Source organism: Orycteropus afer, unplaced genomic scaffold, assembly GCF_000298275.1.
Source record: "Orycteropus afer afer isolate SDZICR_OR568_19922 unplaced genomic scaffold, OryAfe1.0 scaffold00355, whole genome shotgun sequence".
Lineage (NCBI taxonomy): Eukaryota > Metazoa > Chordata > Mammalia > Tubulidentata > Orycteropodidae > Orycteropus > Orycteropus afer.
Window position 1 is genome coordinate 1,108,290 of NW_006921942.1, and position 17,645 is coordinate 1,125,934.

The 17,645-nt window shown below is 40.4% G+C and overlaps 1 protein-coding gene across 1 annotated transcript in view; it reads left to right on the top strand.

The window, feature by feature from the left end:
* Positions 1–7,424: 7,424 nt before the first annotated feature.
* The window catches only part of ZFP69B (ZFP69 zinc finger protein B), a 15,543-nt gene continuing 5,322 nt past the window's right edge, over positions 7,425–17,645 (top strand). Inside the window, exons 1-4 of the mRNA XM_007952701.2 lie at positions 7,425–7,551; positions 9,803–9,888; positions 11,760–11,886; positions 12,149–12,244. Of these exons, the coding sequence (XP_007950892.1) occupies positions 7,425–7,551; positions 9,803–9,888; positions 11,760–11,886; positions 12,149–12,244 (436 nt within the window). The remainder of the gene's footprint in view (positions 7,552–9,802; positions 9,889–11,759; positions 11,887–12,148; positions 12,245–17,645) is intronic.

Here is a 17,645-nt window from a genome sequence, read left to right on the forward strand (position 1 = left end):
CTTGCAGAGAACAATCATGGGAGAAAGAAGGGCTGCTTATGCACAGGGAGACAGCTCTGGGGCAGGAGTGCATGGAGGGAGGGACACCGGGAAGAGGTAACTATCAGGAGAAAGTGGGAGGGGAGCTGTTGCATTGTGGTAAATTGTGATCAATGTCATGAGACAAAGTGTATGTGAACTGCTGTGTGGAAAGTGAATTTGCTCTGTAAAATTTCACCCAAATCACAGTAATACAAAAAAAAAAAAAAAAAAAGGTGGCTGGAAATTTTTGAACAGGCAAATAAATAAAGTATGAATTTTGTGTATTTGTCTATTGCCCATTGTTTATGTGTTTATCTTCTTACAGATTTAAAAGAATTATTAAAATACTAATACTTTGTCAAGTTCTTCTGATACTTACTCCCAATTTTCACTTTGTTTTTATTTAATTTTATTTTTTAAATCACAATTTAAAATTTCCTGTAATCCATGCCATCAGTCTTTTCCTTTATCATTATTTGCAGGGCACGTGGGTGCCATTCTCAACAAGACTTTTGTGTCGTAGATGCCTCTTGGAGTGATTGCCTGGCTCACCATGATTTTCCCCTCCATGGGGATCTGCCCCCATCCATGGAGATCTCTGTAACACTGCTTGATAGCAGCTTATTGATCAAATAATCTCACCAAGATTTGGAATTTTGAAGTGAGCAACATAGACAGGAGTTGCTAGAAGAACTGAGTCATGTTAAAGTTGGTGGTGTAGAGGAGACCTAACTTTCTGAAGGAGCCCTGGTGGTGCAGTGGTTAAGCAGAACTGCTGACCAAAAGTTCCACAGTTGGAATCCACTAGCCATTCCGTGGGAGAAAGATGTGCTAATCTGCTTCTGTAAAGATTATAGCTTTGGAAACCCTATGAGGTATTTCTACTCTGTCAAAATTGAGTTGGAATGAGTCAGAATCAACTCACAGCAACAGGTTTTGTTTTTACTCTGGTGCCTAGAGAAACACTGGTTCCTAACTTTCCACAGGCTGGATAGATCACTTCTCTTCGAATTCCCAAAGATACTCTAGAATCCTTTCAACAGATGCCTTTTTAACTTAGAAACCAACTCTCAAGAATTTATTACTAACAAATAAAAAAGCCTTCATCACAAAACCATGAGTTGGAAATTTTCTTATCCAATATTATGTATAGAATCATCTTTCTTTGGACATTTTAATAATTCGTTTACTTTAAAATAAAACTTTACTAGAATTATGTATAACATGTTCAATAAGAACCTTACTTCATCAGTTAACTAGTTGTCATAATGTCACTTATTGATTAATTTATCAATACTCCACTGTTTTGAAAGGCCACCTTTATAACACACTAAATTTAAATAAATTATCTTGTCTGTTTCTGGGCTTGGGATTCCTTTTCACTAACTTACGTGTATAATTGGGCAGTAGTTTTATTTTCATTATAGCACCTCTATAATACAAGATATTATTTGATAGGGCAAGATTGCCTCCTTTATTGTTGGGTAGTATATTTGGCTATTATGGAATATTTGCCATGACCACTTAATATTGGGAGCTCTGGTAGCATAGTGCCTAAGGCATTTGACTGCTAACCAGAAGGCTGGCAGTTCAAACCCACCAGACACTCCTTAGAAGGAAAACTGGGCAATCTATTTCTGTAGCAATATCACCTCGGAATCCCAAGGAGGGGTCGCAATTAATGTTAGAATCATTTAGTTTAGTAAAAGGTAAAGTTGAGATTTTGATTGGGTGAGTTAAAATTTATGTTAATTGGAGGAAAGCTGAAATATTTAGAATGTTTTATTTAACATTTATAGTCATCGAATATGGTACATATCACTATTTTCTACATCTAAACCATTGACTTTTGTAGTTTTATTAATAATGCTCTAAATAATTCTTGTTTATTCTTCTTGTTGTTAGATGCCGTCAAGCTGTCTATGACTCATAGCGACACTATACACAATAGAACGAAACATGGCTGGTCCTGAGTTATTCTCACAATCTTCGCCAAGCTTGAGCCCATCGTTGCAGCCATTGTATCAGTCTATCTTGTGGAGGGTCTTCCCCATTTTCACTGACCCTCTACTTTACCAAGCATGAAATCCTTCCCAGGAGCTAGTCCTGACTACATGACTACATGACCAAACTAAATGAAACCAAGTCTGGCCATTTTTGCTTCTAAGGAGCATTCTGGCTGCACTTCTTCCAGGACAAATTTGTTCCTTCTGCCAGTCCATGGTATTTTCAGTATTCTTTGCCAACACAGTGCAAAGGTATCAACCCTTCTTTGGTCTTCCTTATTCATTGTCCAGTTTTCACAGGCATATGAGGTGACCAAAAACACCAGGGTGTGGATTAGGAGCACTTCAGTCTTCAAAGTGGTATCTTTGCTCTTTTACACTTTAAAGAGGTCTTTTGCAGATTTGTCCAATGCAGTACATCTTTCTTTCTTTTTTTGTGTAGTGTTTCAGCAGAAATTTATAATATTTTATAAAAATATCCCTGTAGTTTTTATTTTTTACTTTTGTTGTTATTTGGGTGAAAATTTACAGAGTAAATTCATTTTCCATACAGCAATCCATACATATTTTGTTTTGTGACATTGATTGTAATTCCCCACAACGCAACATATCTCTTCCCACTTTCTCCCTGTAGTTACCTCTTCCCTATGTCCTTCCCTCCTACGCACTCCCACCCCAGTGCAAACACTGCCCTTCTATTCTCCCACGAGTACATCTACCCAACAGAAATGTTCACCCAATATGCCCACCTATTGTTTGGCTGGGAGCTCTGGTAGTGTAGTACCTAAGGCACTTGACTGCTAACCAGAAGGCTGGTGGTTCGAACCCACCAGCCACTCCTCAGAAGGACGTTTGGGCAATCTACTTCCATAGTGATACTGCCTCAGAAACCCAAGGAGGGGTTGCTATGAGTGGGTCCGACTCAACGGCACATAACAACAACAACAACATTGTTTGGCTGGAAGCCATAAGGATGAGTTCAGTTTCAGACCTGAAGGGTAACTAGGGACCATAGGCTCAGGGGTCTTACCAGGATGACATCTGATTTCTTGACTGCTGCTTCCATGGGTGTTGATTGTGGATCCAAGTAAGGTGAAATCACTGACACCTTCAATCTTTTCTCCATTTATCATGATGTTGTTTATTGGTCCAGTTGTGAGGGTTTTTGTTTTCTTTCTGTTGAGGCATAATCCATACTGAAGACTGTAGTCTTTGATCTTCATCAGTAAGTACTTCAAGTCATCTTCACTTCAGCAAGCAAGGTGGTGGTGGTTGTTGTTATGTGCCATCGAGTCATTTCCAACTCATAGCGACCCCTCCTTGGGTTTCTGAGGAGGTTCTCTCTATGGAAGTAGATTGGCCAACCTTCCTTCCGAGCAAGGTTGTGTCATCTGCATATCACAGATTGTAAACAGTATCCAATCCTGACGCTGTGATCTTTGTCATATAGTCCAGTTTCTCAGATTATTGGCTCAGCATATAGATTAGATAAGTATGGTGAAAGGATATAACCCTGACACACACCATTCCTGATTTTAAGCCATGCAATATCCCCCTGTTCTGTTCAAATGACAGCCTCTTGGTCTATCTACAGGCTCCTCACGAGCAAAATTAAGTGTTCTGGAATCCCCATTCTTCACAATGCTATCCATAATTTGTTATAATCCACACAGTCAAATGCCTTTGCTTAGTTAATTATACACAGGTAAACATCTTTCTGATATTCTTTGCTTTTAGCCAAGATCCATCTGCATCAGCACTGATATTCCTCATTCCATGTCCTCTTCTGAATCCAGCTTGAATTTCTGGCAGTTCCCTGTCAATATACTGCTGCAACCATTTTTAAATTATCTTCAGCAAAATTTTACTTGCTTGTAATATTAATAATATTGTTCAATAATTTCCACATTTGTTGTAATGGAAATTACAACAAATGCCATTGTATCACCTTTCTTTGGAATAGGCACAAATATGGATCTCTTCCAGTTGGTTGGTCCAGTAGCTAGCTTTCAAATTTCTTGGCAAAAACAAGTAAGCCACCACTCGTCTGACAGTTTGTTGTACTGTGTGCATATTGCTGGGAGGCTATGCCACTGGTCTTTTCAAATACCAGCGGGTCACCCATGGTAGACAGGATTCAGTGGAGTTTCCAGACTAAGACAGACTGGGAAGAAGGATGGGGCCATCCACTTCTGAAAAATTTGCCATTGAAAACCTTATGAATAGCAGTAAAATGGTATTTGATGTATTACTGGAAAATTTTATGAGTAACAGTGAAGCATTTCTTTGGAAAATAGTCTCATATTTTCCCCGACATTTTATTATGAAAATATTCAAACATACAGGAAAGTTTAAATAATTTTACAGTAAGCACTCACATAACACCATCTAGATTCTACCACTAACATTTTACTCTATTTTATGCTGTGTTTTTGTTGAGAGGTGATTAAGAGCATAGACCTGCCTGGATTCCCTGCTTGCACACTGTATGGCCTTGCAAATCACTTAATGTCTCTCAGTTTCAGTTTCCTTGTCTATAAAGTGAGAATAATTATAGTTCTGATCTCAAGGGTTGTTGTGATGATTAAATCAGTTGAAATATGTAATGCACTTAGAATACTCTATAAATATGAGTGTTAGCAATCACTGTAATTTAATTCTATTTTATAAAATGTTATTTTTATAAACTATTGATGTAAAACGAGCCCTGCTGTCTCAACGGTTAGGTGCTCAATGGTTACCGATGCTGGTAGGTTGGCGGTTTGACTCCACCAGCTGCTTTCAAGGAGAAAGATGTGGCAGTCTGCTTCTGTGCGGGTCTGCAGCCTAGGAAAACTTATGGGGCAGTTCTACTCTATCCTCTAGGGTCACTATGAGTTGGAATCCACTTGATGGCAGTGGGTGGTAGGTACTTACGTAGAAGAATATTTGGAATGATGCAGTTTTATTTGTTTAAGGGGAAAAAAACCCAGCAATAAAACAGCACGTACAGAATGACACTTTTATAGAAAACTTTAAAATGCATGAAAAATGTGTGTGTGTGTGTGTGTGTATGTGTTTGTGTAGAAAAGGCCGTGCACCAAATATTAACAATGATTATCTCTGTCTAGTGAGATTAGGGGTAATAATTGTTTTATTTATTTTCTGGCATCTCAGAACTACAAGAAAAGCAGTAAACCAAGAAATTTTACTGAATGCTAAAAACAAAAACAAAACCTCGAAACTAACAAAAACTTATCCGATAGTGGTATACTTTTAATAAAACGCTGGACTTCATTCTTTTTCCACATTCATATTATTAACTCAAAACAGTGTGGATTCTTTTATACTACTCACTACCATCCAGTCGATTCTGATTCATAGCAACCCTTTAGAGCAGAACAGAACGGCCTCATAGTGTTTGCAAGGCTGTAAATCTTTACCGAAGTAGACTGCCTCATCCTTCTCCCAGAGCGAATGGTAGGTTCGAACCGCTGACCTGTTAGTATCCCAAAGCTTTAAGCACAAAGACACTAGAGCTCCTTACACTAATGTTTCAACACCAAAATGAGTGACCGGTCTTTCTCTTTTATCAAGAGTTTCAAATCTCCACAAAGAAACAGTATCACTCATAATCTCGGTAGAAGAAAGTGATCTCACTTGATTATCTCTGCAGAAACAAAAAAAAACAGGTTCCGTCGGCTTTCGCAGGAGCAGGTGGTTCAAATTGAGTTCGGATATCACGATGGCACCAAGGAGCTAGGGCTGCAGCTATTGACCAAGCATGCTGAAAGGCCCTTCCGAGTTGGGACAGGATTCCCGCGGAGGACACTGGGAACGATGTTCAGAGGACGCTGTCGCGCAGGCGCACCGGGTTCTCGGCGGCCCGCCGCGGCACTACGTGGGAGTATCGCTGCTCTCTGCTTCGCGCTGTGCTAAGATTATCCGTCCGCGGCGGGAGGGCGAAGCTGTGCGGTCCGAGCCACTTGAGAGGGGTGAGTGAGAGGCTTTCCGGGGTTTGGGGAGAAGAGCGAGCAGGGAAGCACTAGCCCCACCTCCGCTTGCGGTTACACCGTCTCTTTCGGTGCGCCCAGCGGCCCCGGAGTTGGTCTCAGACAAAGGCCCCGAGGTCAAGACTGGGCCGGTCCAGTCTCGGGACAAAGTTTTATCCTCACCTTTTAGAGAGGAGGAAACCAGAGTAGAGGAGTTAGGTGACTTGCCACGGTTAACAAGTGAAGGAGCTGGGATTCAAACCCAGACCCTTTTTTTATTCCAATTCTGATATTATTTTAAACATCAAACTCTAAAAACTCACTGCGGTGGAGTCGTATGATTCATAGCGACTCCTCATTGGGTTTCCGAGACGGTATCACTGTGGAATTAGATTGACCAATCTTTCTGACTAGGAGTGGCTGGTGGGTTTGAACCGCCAGCCTTCTGGTTAGCAGTCAAATGCCTCTTAGGCACTATGCCACCAGAGCTCTTATTTTAAACATAATACTGCTAAAATCAAATAATTACAAATTACTCATCTCTTTATGTTCCGTGACCCCAACAGTATTTTGGACCATGTGGGCTGTGAATATCTATGGTCTTCACATATTTTTTTGTAAATTTTTTTCAGTGATTTGTGCAGTTCCTTAAATTCTGACTGTGTGACTGAATCTTCTAGGTCCATAGTTGGAGCAAACCAGTTGTGCTCCACAACTACTTAACCTAAAGGTTGGCAGTTGAACGCACGCAGGGCTGAGGAAGAAAGGCCTGGCCATCTGCTTTCTTAAAGATTCCAAAAAGCAAACCAAACTCACTGCCATCAAGTCGATTTTGACTCATAGTGATCCCCATTAGGTTTCTGAGGTAGTAAATCTTTATGGAAAGAGATTGCCCCATCTTCCTTCTGTAGAACGGCTGGTGGTTTTGAACCACTAACCTTCTAGTTAGCAGTCAAATGCCTTAGGCACTGTGCCACCAGAGCTCCTTACTCCTTAAAGATTACAGCCAAGAAAATCCTGTGAAGCAGTTCTACTCTGCAACACATTGGATTTGATGGCAACTGGTTTGGTTTTGACTGAGCCTTCTAGATCCTTTTTGCTGACTGTTATATTTTCTACCCAGCATCTCCAAAGGTGGCTGCTCATTATGAATACTTGGAGCCTCTGGCTGCCTGCTGAGGAAACAGAGGGAGCCAGGCTGGGAGATGTTCCTTGAGAGCCACTGATTAAAATAGTTCAGACCCCAGACTTTGGCACTGTGTGGTAGAAGACAAGAGGAGCAAGAGTTGATGATCGGAGGAGACCATACATCTGTGATACCTGGATCCAGCCAGAGGTTCTGGCAGTTTCCTTATCAGAAGTGTACAAGACCAACCCTCCCCTGTGGGCTGAGACCAGAGAATCCCTTGGGAGTTTGGGCTTCATCATGCTGCAGCAGCTCCTGATCACTCTCCCCACCAAGACCAACACCTGGGTGAAGTTGCACCATCCCAAGAAGACCAAAGAAGGGGCGGCCCTGTGGGAGGATGTGACTAAAATATTTGAAGGAGAAGGTGAGAATTGGGCTGATGGGTAGGAGAGAAGAATGGCAGCCTCCTTGTGTGAGAAGGAAGGTAGACACCTGGGTGGAAGCAATTCTTAGGGAGATAATTGGGGAAAAGAAGGGCTCTAGAGTTCTTGATTATGGCTCCTGCTCTGAGGTTTTCCTGGACAGTTGTGGTTATTGTAGTCTAAAACCAATATTTCAGCATCATGGCTGTTACTTTTCATCTTCCCCATGGGCATGTGGAGCAGGGAGGACTTGCCTGATTATCCTTATTTTGCAGTGAGGAAATGTGAACCTGCCCAGGGTCACACAGGTACTTTGATACAAGTAGAGGACAGCAGGGATATTACCAGGTGAGCCTAGATTATTTTATGCCAGAAAGCAAGGAAGAACTCAAAGACTTACAGGAATTTATCAAAAGAATGCAGGAGTCAGGTTCAGGGGGACAAATTTGGGACGGCTAAATTATACCCACCAGCCACTCCTCAGAAGGAAGGTTGGGCAATCCTACTTCCGGAGTGATACTGCCTCGGAAACCCAAGGAGGGGTCGCTATGAGTCGGGGCCGACTCGACGGCACATAACAACAACAACAACAAATTATCCAAATTGATTGTGATATCTTGAATAAATAAAATTTCACAAATGCATAACAATACTTAAAATAGAGAAAGAAAGGGGAAAAAACTAGTTTGTCAGCATTGTAATATACCAGTTTCTTACTCTGAAAATAGATTATGGGAATGACTGGTACATCTACCCTGCTTTTTAGTTCATCTTCCATTGGTGAGGGAAAGCACTTTGCAGAAAATACCTGCCAGTAACTGTTGAAGGAATGGTAGAATATTTCACTGTAAATAAAGTAATTGAGAGGTTGGTTGAGAACGAGATATTCACATGTGTGTCAGAGTGTTGCCCCCCACAGATGACTTGTAATGCAAAGGAAAGAGCATATTTTTCCAGTGGTGGGATCTGGTGATCTCCATCTTAACTAAGTATCCCACTGTGGGACAGGAGATGGAGATAAAATAAACCCCACCATGAGGATACAATCAGACTGCTTTGTTATCTTAAAAGTTAATGTCATGAAAAAAAACGGAAGTACTCTTCTAGAATAAAAGAGTCTAGATATAACAACCAATTTGGATATATGAACCACATTGGTTCCTGGTTTAAAAAAATCCAGAATAAAAGACAGTTTGGGGATAATAGAAATCTGAATATGGACTGAATATTTAGATGACACTGTGTTAATTTTCTTAGGTGATATAAATGGTACTGTGTTTATATGGTAGGAGTTGATCCTTATTTGAAGTATTCAGGGGTGAAGTATCATATGTCTGCAACTTTGAAATAACTCAGAAAAATATAGGTAGGTAAATATGACAAAATGTTAATGATTGAATCTAGATTTATGGGTGTTCAGTGTTCTGTTAAAAAATTGTAAACAAATACAAGGACAACAATTCATGTACTTTAATTCCTAATTTATATTTTTAATACCTCAAATTCAGTCAATATTTCTTTAATTCTACCAGTCTCACAGCATATTATGCTTAGCACTTAAGCAGATCAAAAAAAAAGTAAGCCAAATCCAGTTCTACCCATATACTCATACTCAATTAAGGGAGATAACTATACAAATAAAAAGAGGCAGCCTGAGATAAATGCCACAGTAGGGAGAAAAAACTAAGCTTTTAAGAAGTCCATAGGAGAAGAAGTCGTGCTCATTAAGGGTGCCTGAGAAAACTTCGCTTGAACTGGCCTCGAAGGATATCACTCAGTTTTTCACCAAGTAAGACTTAATGAAAAGTACTGAGGTGGATACTGTCAAAGTAGTTTGATTTTACTGAAGGTTAGGATATGTGTGGGTGTTTGTGTTTAGTAACTAGCAATGTCATTTAGAAGGAAATAACACTTAGAATAGCTTTGGCCTGGTTGTGGAGGGTCGTGAAGTCCATGGTGAAGTGTTTGGATTTTTCTTTCTTTTTAGTGGGGAACCATTCAGGCTTTTTGAGCAAAGGAGTGACCTGATAGATCTATGCTTCTGGACCAGCATTGACTGTGGGGCAATAGTGATGCCCAGAGCAGCGTGCTGCAGGTCTTCTTCATTGAAGAGGCTTCAGGCTGCTATTGTCCCTCTAAATATCTCTGTCATTGGGTGTATTGAGGAGGAGCCACACTCGGTGGGTCTGCAGGCAGTTTTTCTATTTGGAGGTTTTGAGAGAAGCAAATCTCATGGCTCTTTTCCTTCTCCAGCTTTGCTATCTGAGGATGCAGATGAGACCCAGGGAGAAAGTTTAGAGAATAAAGTGACCCCTAGGCCCCCAACGGCAGGATACCAGGTAGGTTGGAATTTCCTGTCACTTTCTTGTTCCTCAGATTTTAGGAGCCCTAGACTTTGATGTTCTTTGACTTGGCTTCCTGGAAATCAGGCCACTTGAATTGACTTCACAAGTAATTCCCCCCATTGGTGGTGACCTCTTTCAGCAACGCTCATGTGCCTAGCCAAACCCTGTCTATTTATTCATCAAATTTAAATATTGTGCCAGTACTGGAGTTATATGTGAAAAAAAAGTACACTGTACTTTTTGCCCTTAAAAACACATGGATATCATCTGGGGGAAAGGCAAATTAAAATATTTTAAACAATATTTTAAAATGAACAGTCAGGTTCTGATATTCTTAGAAATATATATATTTCCCCAATGACTTTTAAGAGAGGACTTTTGATTAAGTCCTAGCATAGATCTCAAAACTGTAGTTGAAAAGAGCAATGAGTAGAGAAACTACTGGCAGGTCATGTAGGGCACAAACTAAACAGGCTGAGCAGAACAGGAAGGAAAACTTCAAAGAGCAATTTTACAGTTTGTTATGTATCATAAATAAGCTAAGCAAAAAACCAGTAGTACTGACAAAACTATCACTACCAAACCCGAGAAGCATAAGAGAAACAAGAGGGAAATTATAGTCGGAGAAAGCCTGTATAGAGGGTGTTGAGGATTGAACTGCATCCTCCAAAAATACGTGTTGTAAATCCTAACCTCCGTGCCTATGGTTATAATTCTGTTTGGGAATGAATTTTCTTTGTTATGGTAATGAGATAGGAATAGTGTAGGGTACGTCTTGAGTTAATCCCTTTTGAGATATAAAAGAGATGATGGAGGAAAGAAAGATGCCAAGCCACATGGAGATCCCCAGGAGAAGCTCAGATATAAGGACCTTCCTTCAGAGCTTATAGAAGGAAAGCCTTCCCCTAGAGCTGGCACCCTGAATTCAGAATTCTAGCCTCCTAAATTGTGAGACAATAAATTTGTTTGTTAAAGCCACCCATTTATGGTATCAGTTGTAGTAGCACTACATAGCTGAGACAGATTATAGAGAACCAAAGAGTTTTAAAATGGAGTGATGCTGGTTTCCAAAATCACGTAGTATAGGATTTAATTTTATGTGTTCAACCTTACTTCCATTTCTTCATCAGTTAAATATGGATGCTAATGTCAGCCTAATAGGCCTGACTGAAATGCATTCTAGAATGATTTACAGTACATAAGAAGTTTTAAAATACTCTCTATACTGAATGAATTTGTTATTATCTCAGCATTCTGACACTTCTACAAATTCCAGTAGCTGATGTATCTCTTTGAAATGGGAGTGTTTTGTCTTTTTTAAAAAAGCAGTCATGAAATGGTAATTTGTGCAGATCACACATAAAAAGTTCTCATCATACTGTACAATAAAGAGTGTCTGCTTTGGTCAAGGGATCTTCTATACTAGGCAGAATTCATGCTTCCTTCTAATACTTTGCTGTCTCATACTTTTCTTGCTAACAGAAATACCCAACTAAGAATTCTTACTAGCTTGTTCTGACTTTAACCAATTTTTTCAGGCCAACAAAGTCTTATCTTCTCTGATGGCCTTAGCCCCTTCTGAGTTCTCCCCTTTCTCACATAGTCTGAACTTTGTTCTCTAAATTACCATATACTGCTCTGTGACCTTCTTTAGTAATTCATGAGTATTTTCCCTTTAACCAAAATTGTCAGTTGGAAAAGCAACTTATATGCTGTGTGCATCGTTTTATAACTTCCAGCTGAAAATCAGCCAAACAGTTATTGAGGAATATCCAGGAAAACTTGACTGGGATCTCTCAGCATCTAGCCAGGGTCAGAACAACTTGCTAAACTCAGGCTGAAAAGGATCATATTTGATATTCTAGGAACTGTTAACCTTCAAGGACATATCTGTGGACTTCACCCAGGAGGAGTGGGGGCAGCTAGCCCCCGCTCACCGGAATCTGTACCGAGAGGTGATGCTGGAGAACTATGGGAACCTGGTCTCAGTGGGTAAGAATGGGTTCCTTTTGTAACTAGAACATGCCTTTTGAAGATAATATTTATTTCTAAAGTAAATGTTATGCTTGGTCTTTGGGTTCTATATTAGAGGTTTCTGATTTCCTCTGAATACCAAGTCAGAATTGCTGTGGTCCTTTCTGCCCTGGTCCTTCTACTCTATCCTTCAGAGGGCCTGAACACCAAAGGACTTTGGAAATTCTTGGGATGTCTCCTTGAGCCCAGCACATACAGTCTTTCTTTCCTCCATGAGCAGGATATCAACTCTCCAAACCTGGTGTGATTTCCCAGTTAGAGAACGGAGAAGAACCATGGCTGACAGAAAGAGAAATTTCAGGAGGTCCAAGTTCAGGTAAGACCAAGGCAGATGGGGTCTTTGTGATGTTTTTCAGAGGATTCCCCTCAAAGCCTTCCCCAGGCTTTGTGGGTGGCTAAAGCCATTTGGCCGTGGACACACAGGAACCACCATCTCTAAAACCACCATGCCTGTTACTTCTTCCTTTTACTTGCATCTTTTCATTTAAAGTCTCTCTGAAGTCAGAGGGAAAGAGGTGACTTTCTCTTTAAAGTTAACCCTCTACATCATTTTTCCTGACTATCATAATTTTCCCTCTTTTGCTAGCAGTCAGACCATGGCCTGATCAAAGTTTCTTTCCCCTGTGTATTCAGATATACATGAGATTCTCATTATATCTATACCTTTCACTGGATTCTCATGTCACTTTCTCTTATTTATTCCATTTTTAATTTTTGGTGCATCTTGTTCTGTGATTACAACCTCAGTTCTGATTCTCTTTTTAATTTGTATAATTCAACTTTTTGTACTAGATTTTACGACTCTTTAAGAAATCACTACAGAATACCTTCTTACCAAATCCAATGGCTTTTAACAGTCTCATTCAACTTCTAAGAACAATAATATTGTTGTTGCTAACTGCTGTCAGGTTGGCCCCCAACTCGTGGTGACCCCATGCACAACAGGAATGGACCGTGGTGATCCACAGGGTTTTCATTAATTGATTTTCAGAAGTAGCTTAATAGGCCTTTCTACCTAGTCTTGTCTTAGTTTGGAAGTTCTGCTGTTGAGCATCATAACAGCATGATAGAACAGTGCTGGCTGCACTTAAGGTGCATTGGCTGGGAATCAATCCTGGGTCTCCCACATGAGATTCTACCACTGAGCCACCAGTGGTCCCAAGAACAATAATAATGACAGCTATATATTGACCTGACCTCTCTCTTTGAGGTCTTATGCCTGCATTAATCCATTTTACAAATGAGGAAAAGAAGGCTCAGCTCATAGGTTAAGAATGTTAATACAGTCACTTAGCTTCTATCTGGTAGAGTTTGTATTTGAATTCCAATCATTCTGATGCCATAGTTTGTGCTCTTATGGTGCTATTCTACATGGTTGCATTAGGTTATGCAGATCTCACACCTTCTTGGGATTCTTTCCTCAACCAGCTAGTTTAATAACTTACATCTTTTCTGTCACTTCTTTTGGTTTTTCATTGCTTCTGATCACTATCCTTTTTAATGCAGACATGTCATTTCTGCCTTTGTTAAGATAGGCTAACCTACTGTAACAAGTAGACTACAAACTGGCTCAAACAGGAGTTTGTCTCTCACTCATATAGTTGTCTGGGGGAATTGTTTAGATCAGTGCACAATTTTTCTCCAGCTGGCAATTCGGGAACCCAGCCAGTCATGTTGTGGCTATACCATCCTCACGGTGTCCTCATCATCTACATTTAGCCAGAAGTAGAAGAGCACAGATAAGCTAGTTTGGGAAGTTTTTATGAGCATGGCCTGAAGTGGTTCATATCACTTTTACTCTTGCTCCCGTATAGGAGAGACTTTCATCACTTCACTCAACCAAATATAATGGAGATTGCAAAATACATCTAGTGTGTATCTAAAAATGGGGAGAACAGATTTCAGTGGACGGCCAGCAGTCTGCCACAATCACTGCAGAACCTCCCTTTTACACTATTATTCTATTTCTATACAAACTCCCATCAATGCACTCTGATGGTTTTAACTACCCTTTCAATACCTGTATTTTACATATTTTTATCTTGGTCTTATATACTCATATGAACTCTACTCCCACATGTTCTTGGCATTTAGGACACTTTTATATAGATGGGCTATTGTTACTTCAGACCCAGAATATCTGAAAAATGAAAACAATCTTCTGTACAAAACAAAGTTCTCATCCTAATTTCTCTGTTCCAAGACTAGAAACCATGGTATCAGCAAGGATGTGTTATGTTTTTGGTACTCAGTCTTTCCCTCATTCCCAGTGGTTTATTCTTTGACATAACCTTTTAGATCTACTTCTACCCTTCATCTCTGTTGGTGCTAAGCCAAGTTTACATCATCTCATGCCTGAATTACTAAAATTTATAGTTGCATTTGTCAATGTCTTTTCTTTTTCTGACTCATCTTGAATGGTACTGCCAGATTTGATCACTTAAAATAACAGTTTATCACGTTCTTACTCTGAAAAGTGATTCCTTTTCTCTGCAGTAAGTAATATAAACATCTGTTTACTGTTTAATTCTACTCCAGAATTTCTCCAGCAATTAACTGAGTATTTTCTATGTGTTATTGATAAAGTGAAGTTTAGAATCCTGGGACATAGAATTTTGCTGTGAAAAGCCTTCAGCCAAAGCTCATACCTCATACCTTATGCCACATCAGAGAATTCATACTGACAAGAAACTCTGAATGTAAGCATTGTAGCAAAACCTTCAGACATCTTTCAACACTTACTAAAAAAAAATGATGCTTTAGAAGTAGTAGGGTCCAGAATGAATGGATAGGAATGGAAAGAGTGAAAATCAGGGAAATTCATTTCTCTGAAAATGTGCCAAGTCTCCTATGGATCAAAAAAGTTGTCTCTGTCCTCAAATATTTTACAATGTACTTAATATTTTGTCTCAAAAGAAGAGATAATTTTCTGCCTCTTTAAAGGCAGTATTATGAAGATTGATCCAGTAAGTATGCGGGGAAAGCCACCCCCATTCATTGAGTGCACATACCTTTCAACCCAACAATTCCTCTTTAGTAATAAGCCTATAAAACACTGATGAGAATGTATAAGAATTTATGTATAATGATACGGATTGTGGTGTGATTTGTAATAATGAAAAGTTGGAGACAACCTAAATATATCTCAATAGGGAAAAGTCAAATTATGGGATGTCCATGTAATAAAATACAAGGTAGTTGTTAAAAAGAAGGAAATAAATCTAATTATATAGACTTGGAAGGAAGCACATAAGATAGTTGAGTTAAAAAGCAAAAAGATAAGAGAACTGTGTGTATACCATGATCTTTTTTTGTACAAATGTATATTTATAACCATGTATACACAAATGCACACATTCACATATGCATATTGTTGGGAGATATTTGTGTTAGTTACCTAGTGCTACTGTGACAGAAATACCACAGGTTGACAGCTTTAATAAACAGCAATTTGTTTTCTCATAGTTTAGGAGACTAGAAGTGCAAATCAGGGTGCCAGCTGTAGGCTTTCTCCTGATGGCTCTGAGAGAAGGACCTTGTTTGCCTTCAGTCCCTGGGCAATCTTCATGTGGCTTGGCGTCTCTCTTCTCCCATCTTTGCTTGCTTGTTTAATCTCTTGCATCTTAAGAGAGATTGACTCAAGATACACCTGCTGAAAGGGCATGAAGGCAGCATCTGACCTCCACTAACTTCATAAGGAGAAAGGAAGATCCAGAACAACATCAACAGCCCAAGGCTCATTCCCATGAGGCAGAGGTCAGGCATGCTACCACCCTCTAGCTCTTTTACCAATTCTGACACCAACTGTCCCTCCCAATAATCACTCTCTACTTCTCTGCTGGGTTTGATAATTCATTGCAATGGCCACACCCAACTCACAGACAATACTCATGATTATGCGGTTTATTAGGGAAGTAACTGGTTACAATTCAGGATCAGAAACAAGTCAGGGTACAGTTCTTCAATTAGGACAGCTTCTTCTCAGCCATGCTCAGGAACACTTCACTCCAGCCTCAGCCTCTGACCTACTTGGACAACTGTTACAAAACTCTTTTAGTTCTTCCAATAGGTGCCCAGAGAGGCACCCCACTCCATCAGCAAGCCACCTTGCCTGAAGGCACTCAGCTTTCTCACTCCATGGGCTAGGAAGTCTGCTGCTCTGTCTCATGCCAGTCTCTTGGTTCTCTTCGTTCTGCTGCCTCTGCTGCTGCCATCTCAGGGCAGGGATCTCAGGTCCAAGGATATGCTCGACTCCTGGCTTTTCACTCTTAATGATTGTGAGAACCCCATCCCTCTTTCTGCCTCTGGGATGGCTCATTTTAAGCCTAGCAGGATGGCAGAACTGACCATTCCCCACATGACAGTTCTGTAGACTTTATTTGCACAGTCTCGCTCACACAAGGATGCTGTGTACATTATTTACATTATTAGCAAGCTATCTAATCCTCTTGGTGGGTCATAGCACCTCTTACCTTTTGCATGGTCCATCCACTTATCTGGTGGGAGTCACAAAGACCATGACTAGAAGAACCATATTAAGTAATTTACTGCACTGTAACACCCTATACTGATCCTGACTAATTAATATAACAAAGACAAACCATTCTCCAATGAGATTATAACCACAGGCATAGAGGTTAGGATTTACAACACATATTTTGAGGGACATAATTCAATCCATAATATTTCACCATTTGGCCCCCAAAATTCATGTCCTTCCCACATGAAAAACACATTCACCCTGTCGCATCATCCCAAAAATCTTAAATCAACCTCAAGTCCCAAATCTCATCTTTTGAATCATCTCAATCTAATCTAAGTCTTCACATGTATTCCGTCTTGGGGCAAAATTCCTCTTCATCTGTGAACTCTCTCAACTACAAATTACCTGCTTCCAAAGTACAATGGCAGAACAGGCACAAGGTAGACATTTTGATTGCAGATAGAGAAATTGGAGGGAAAGAGATAACAGGCATCAAGCAAGTTCAAAACCAGTCAGAAGAATTTTCATTAGCCCTCAAAGTTTGAAAATAATCTGTTTCTGAGACCATTTGGATAATGGCCCTGCCATCCAGATTCTAGGTTGGCCACACCCTCTGGATTCTGGGTAGAGGCCCTCTGGCCCTGGGTTTCAACTTTGTTCCAGGCCCACTGGGATAGCAGTTCTGCTCCCTCAGCTTTGGGTGGCCCCATTTTCCTGATCCATCTGAGTGGAAAGCCCTCTCCCTCAGGTCTGGAAGGCCCTGTTCTTCTGCTCCTTGGACATGGTAGCCCCTTCTTCTCAGATTGGGTGGCCTCATCCCTCTGGCATACCTTAACGGCAGCCCCACACTCCAGAACTGAGTTGGCGAAGATCCGCCTCTGAAACCTAGGAGGCTATGGCTCCACCTTTTGAGATCCAGGAGACTGTGCCCTACCCTTTGAAACTGAGAAGGCCCTGCTCCCATGCTCCTTCCAGCAGTTCTGCTGATCTCCGTGCTGCTCCTCTCTTGGAGGACAGCAGATGTAGGCCTGTTTCCTACCTGTAGAATTCTTTCTTTTCATTCTTTCTCTATCCCCTTTGGTCTAAACTGATGGGTTTTCCATTGTAGTAGTTGGTTAGATCCAACTGCTTAATCTTTTTAACAAAAGATTATGTAGCCACATCCTTGGTGAACATTGTAGGACATGGATCCTTAGTTTGTACAACAGAATTTTCCAATTTTTTTTTTTTTTTT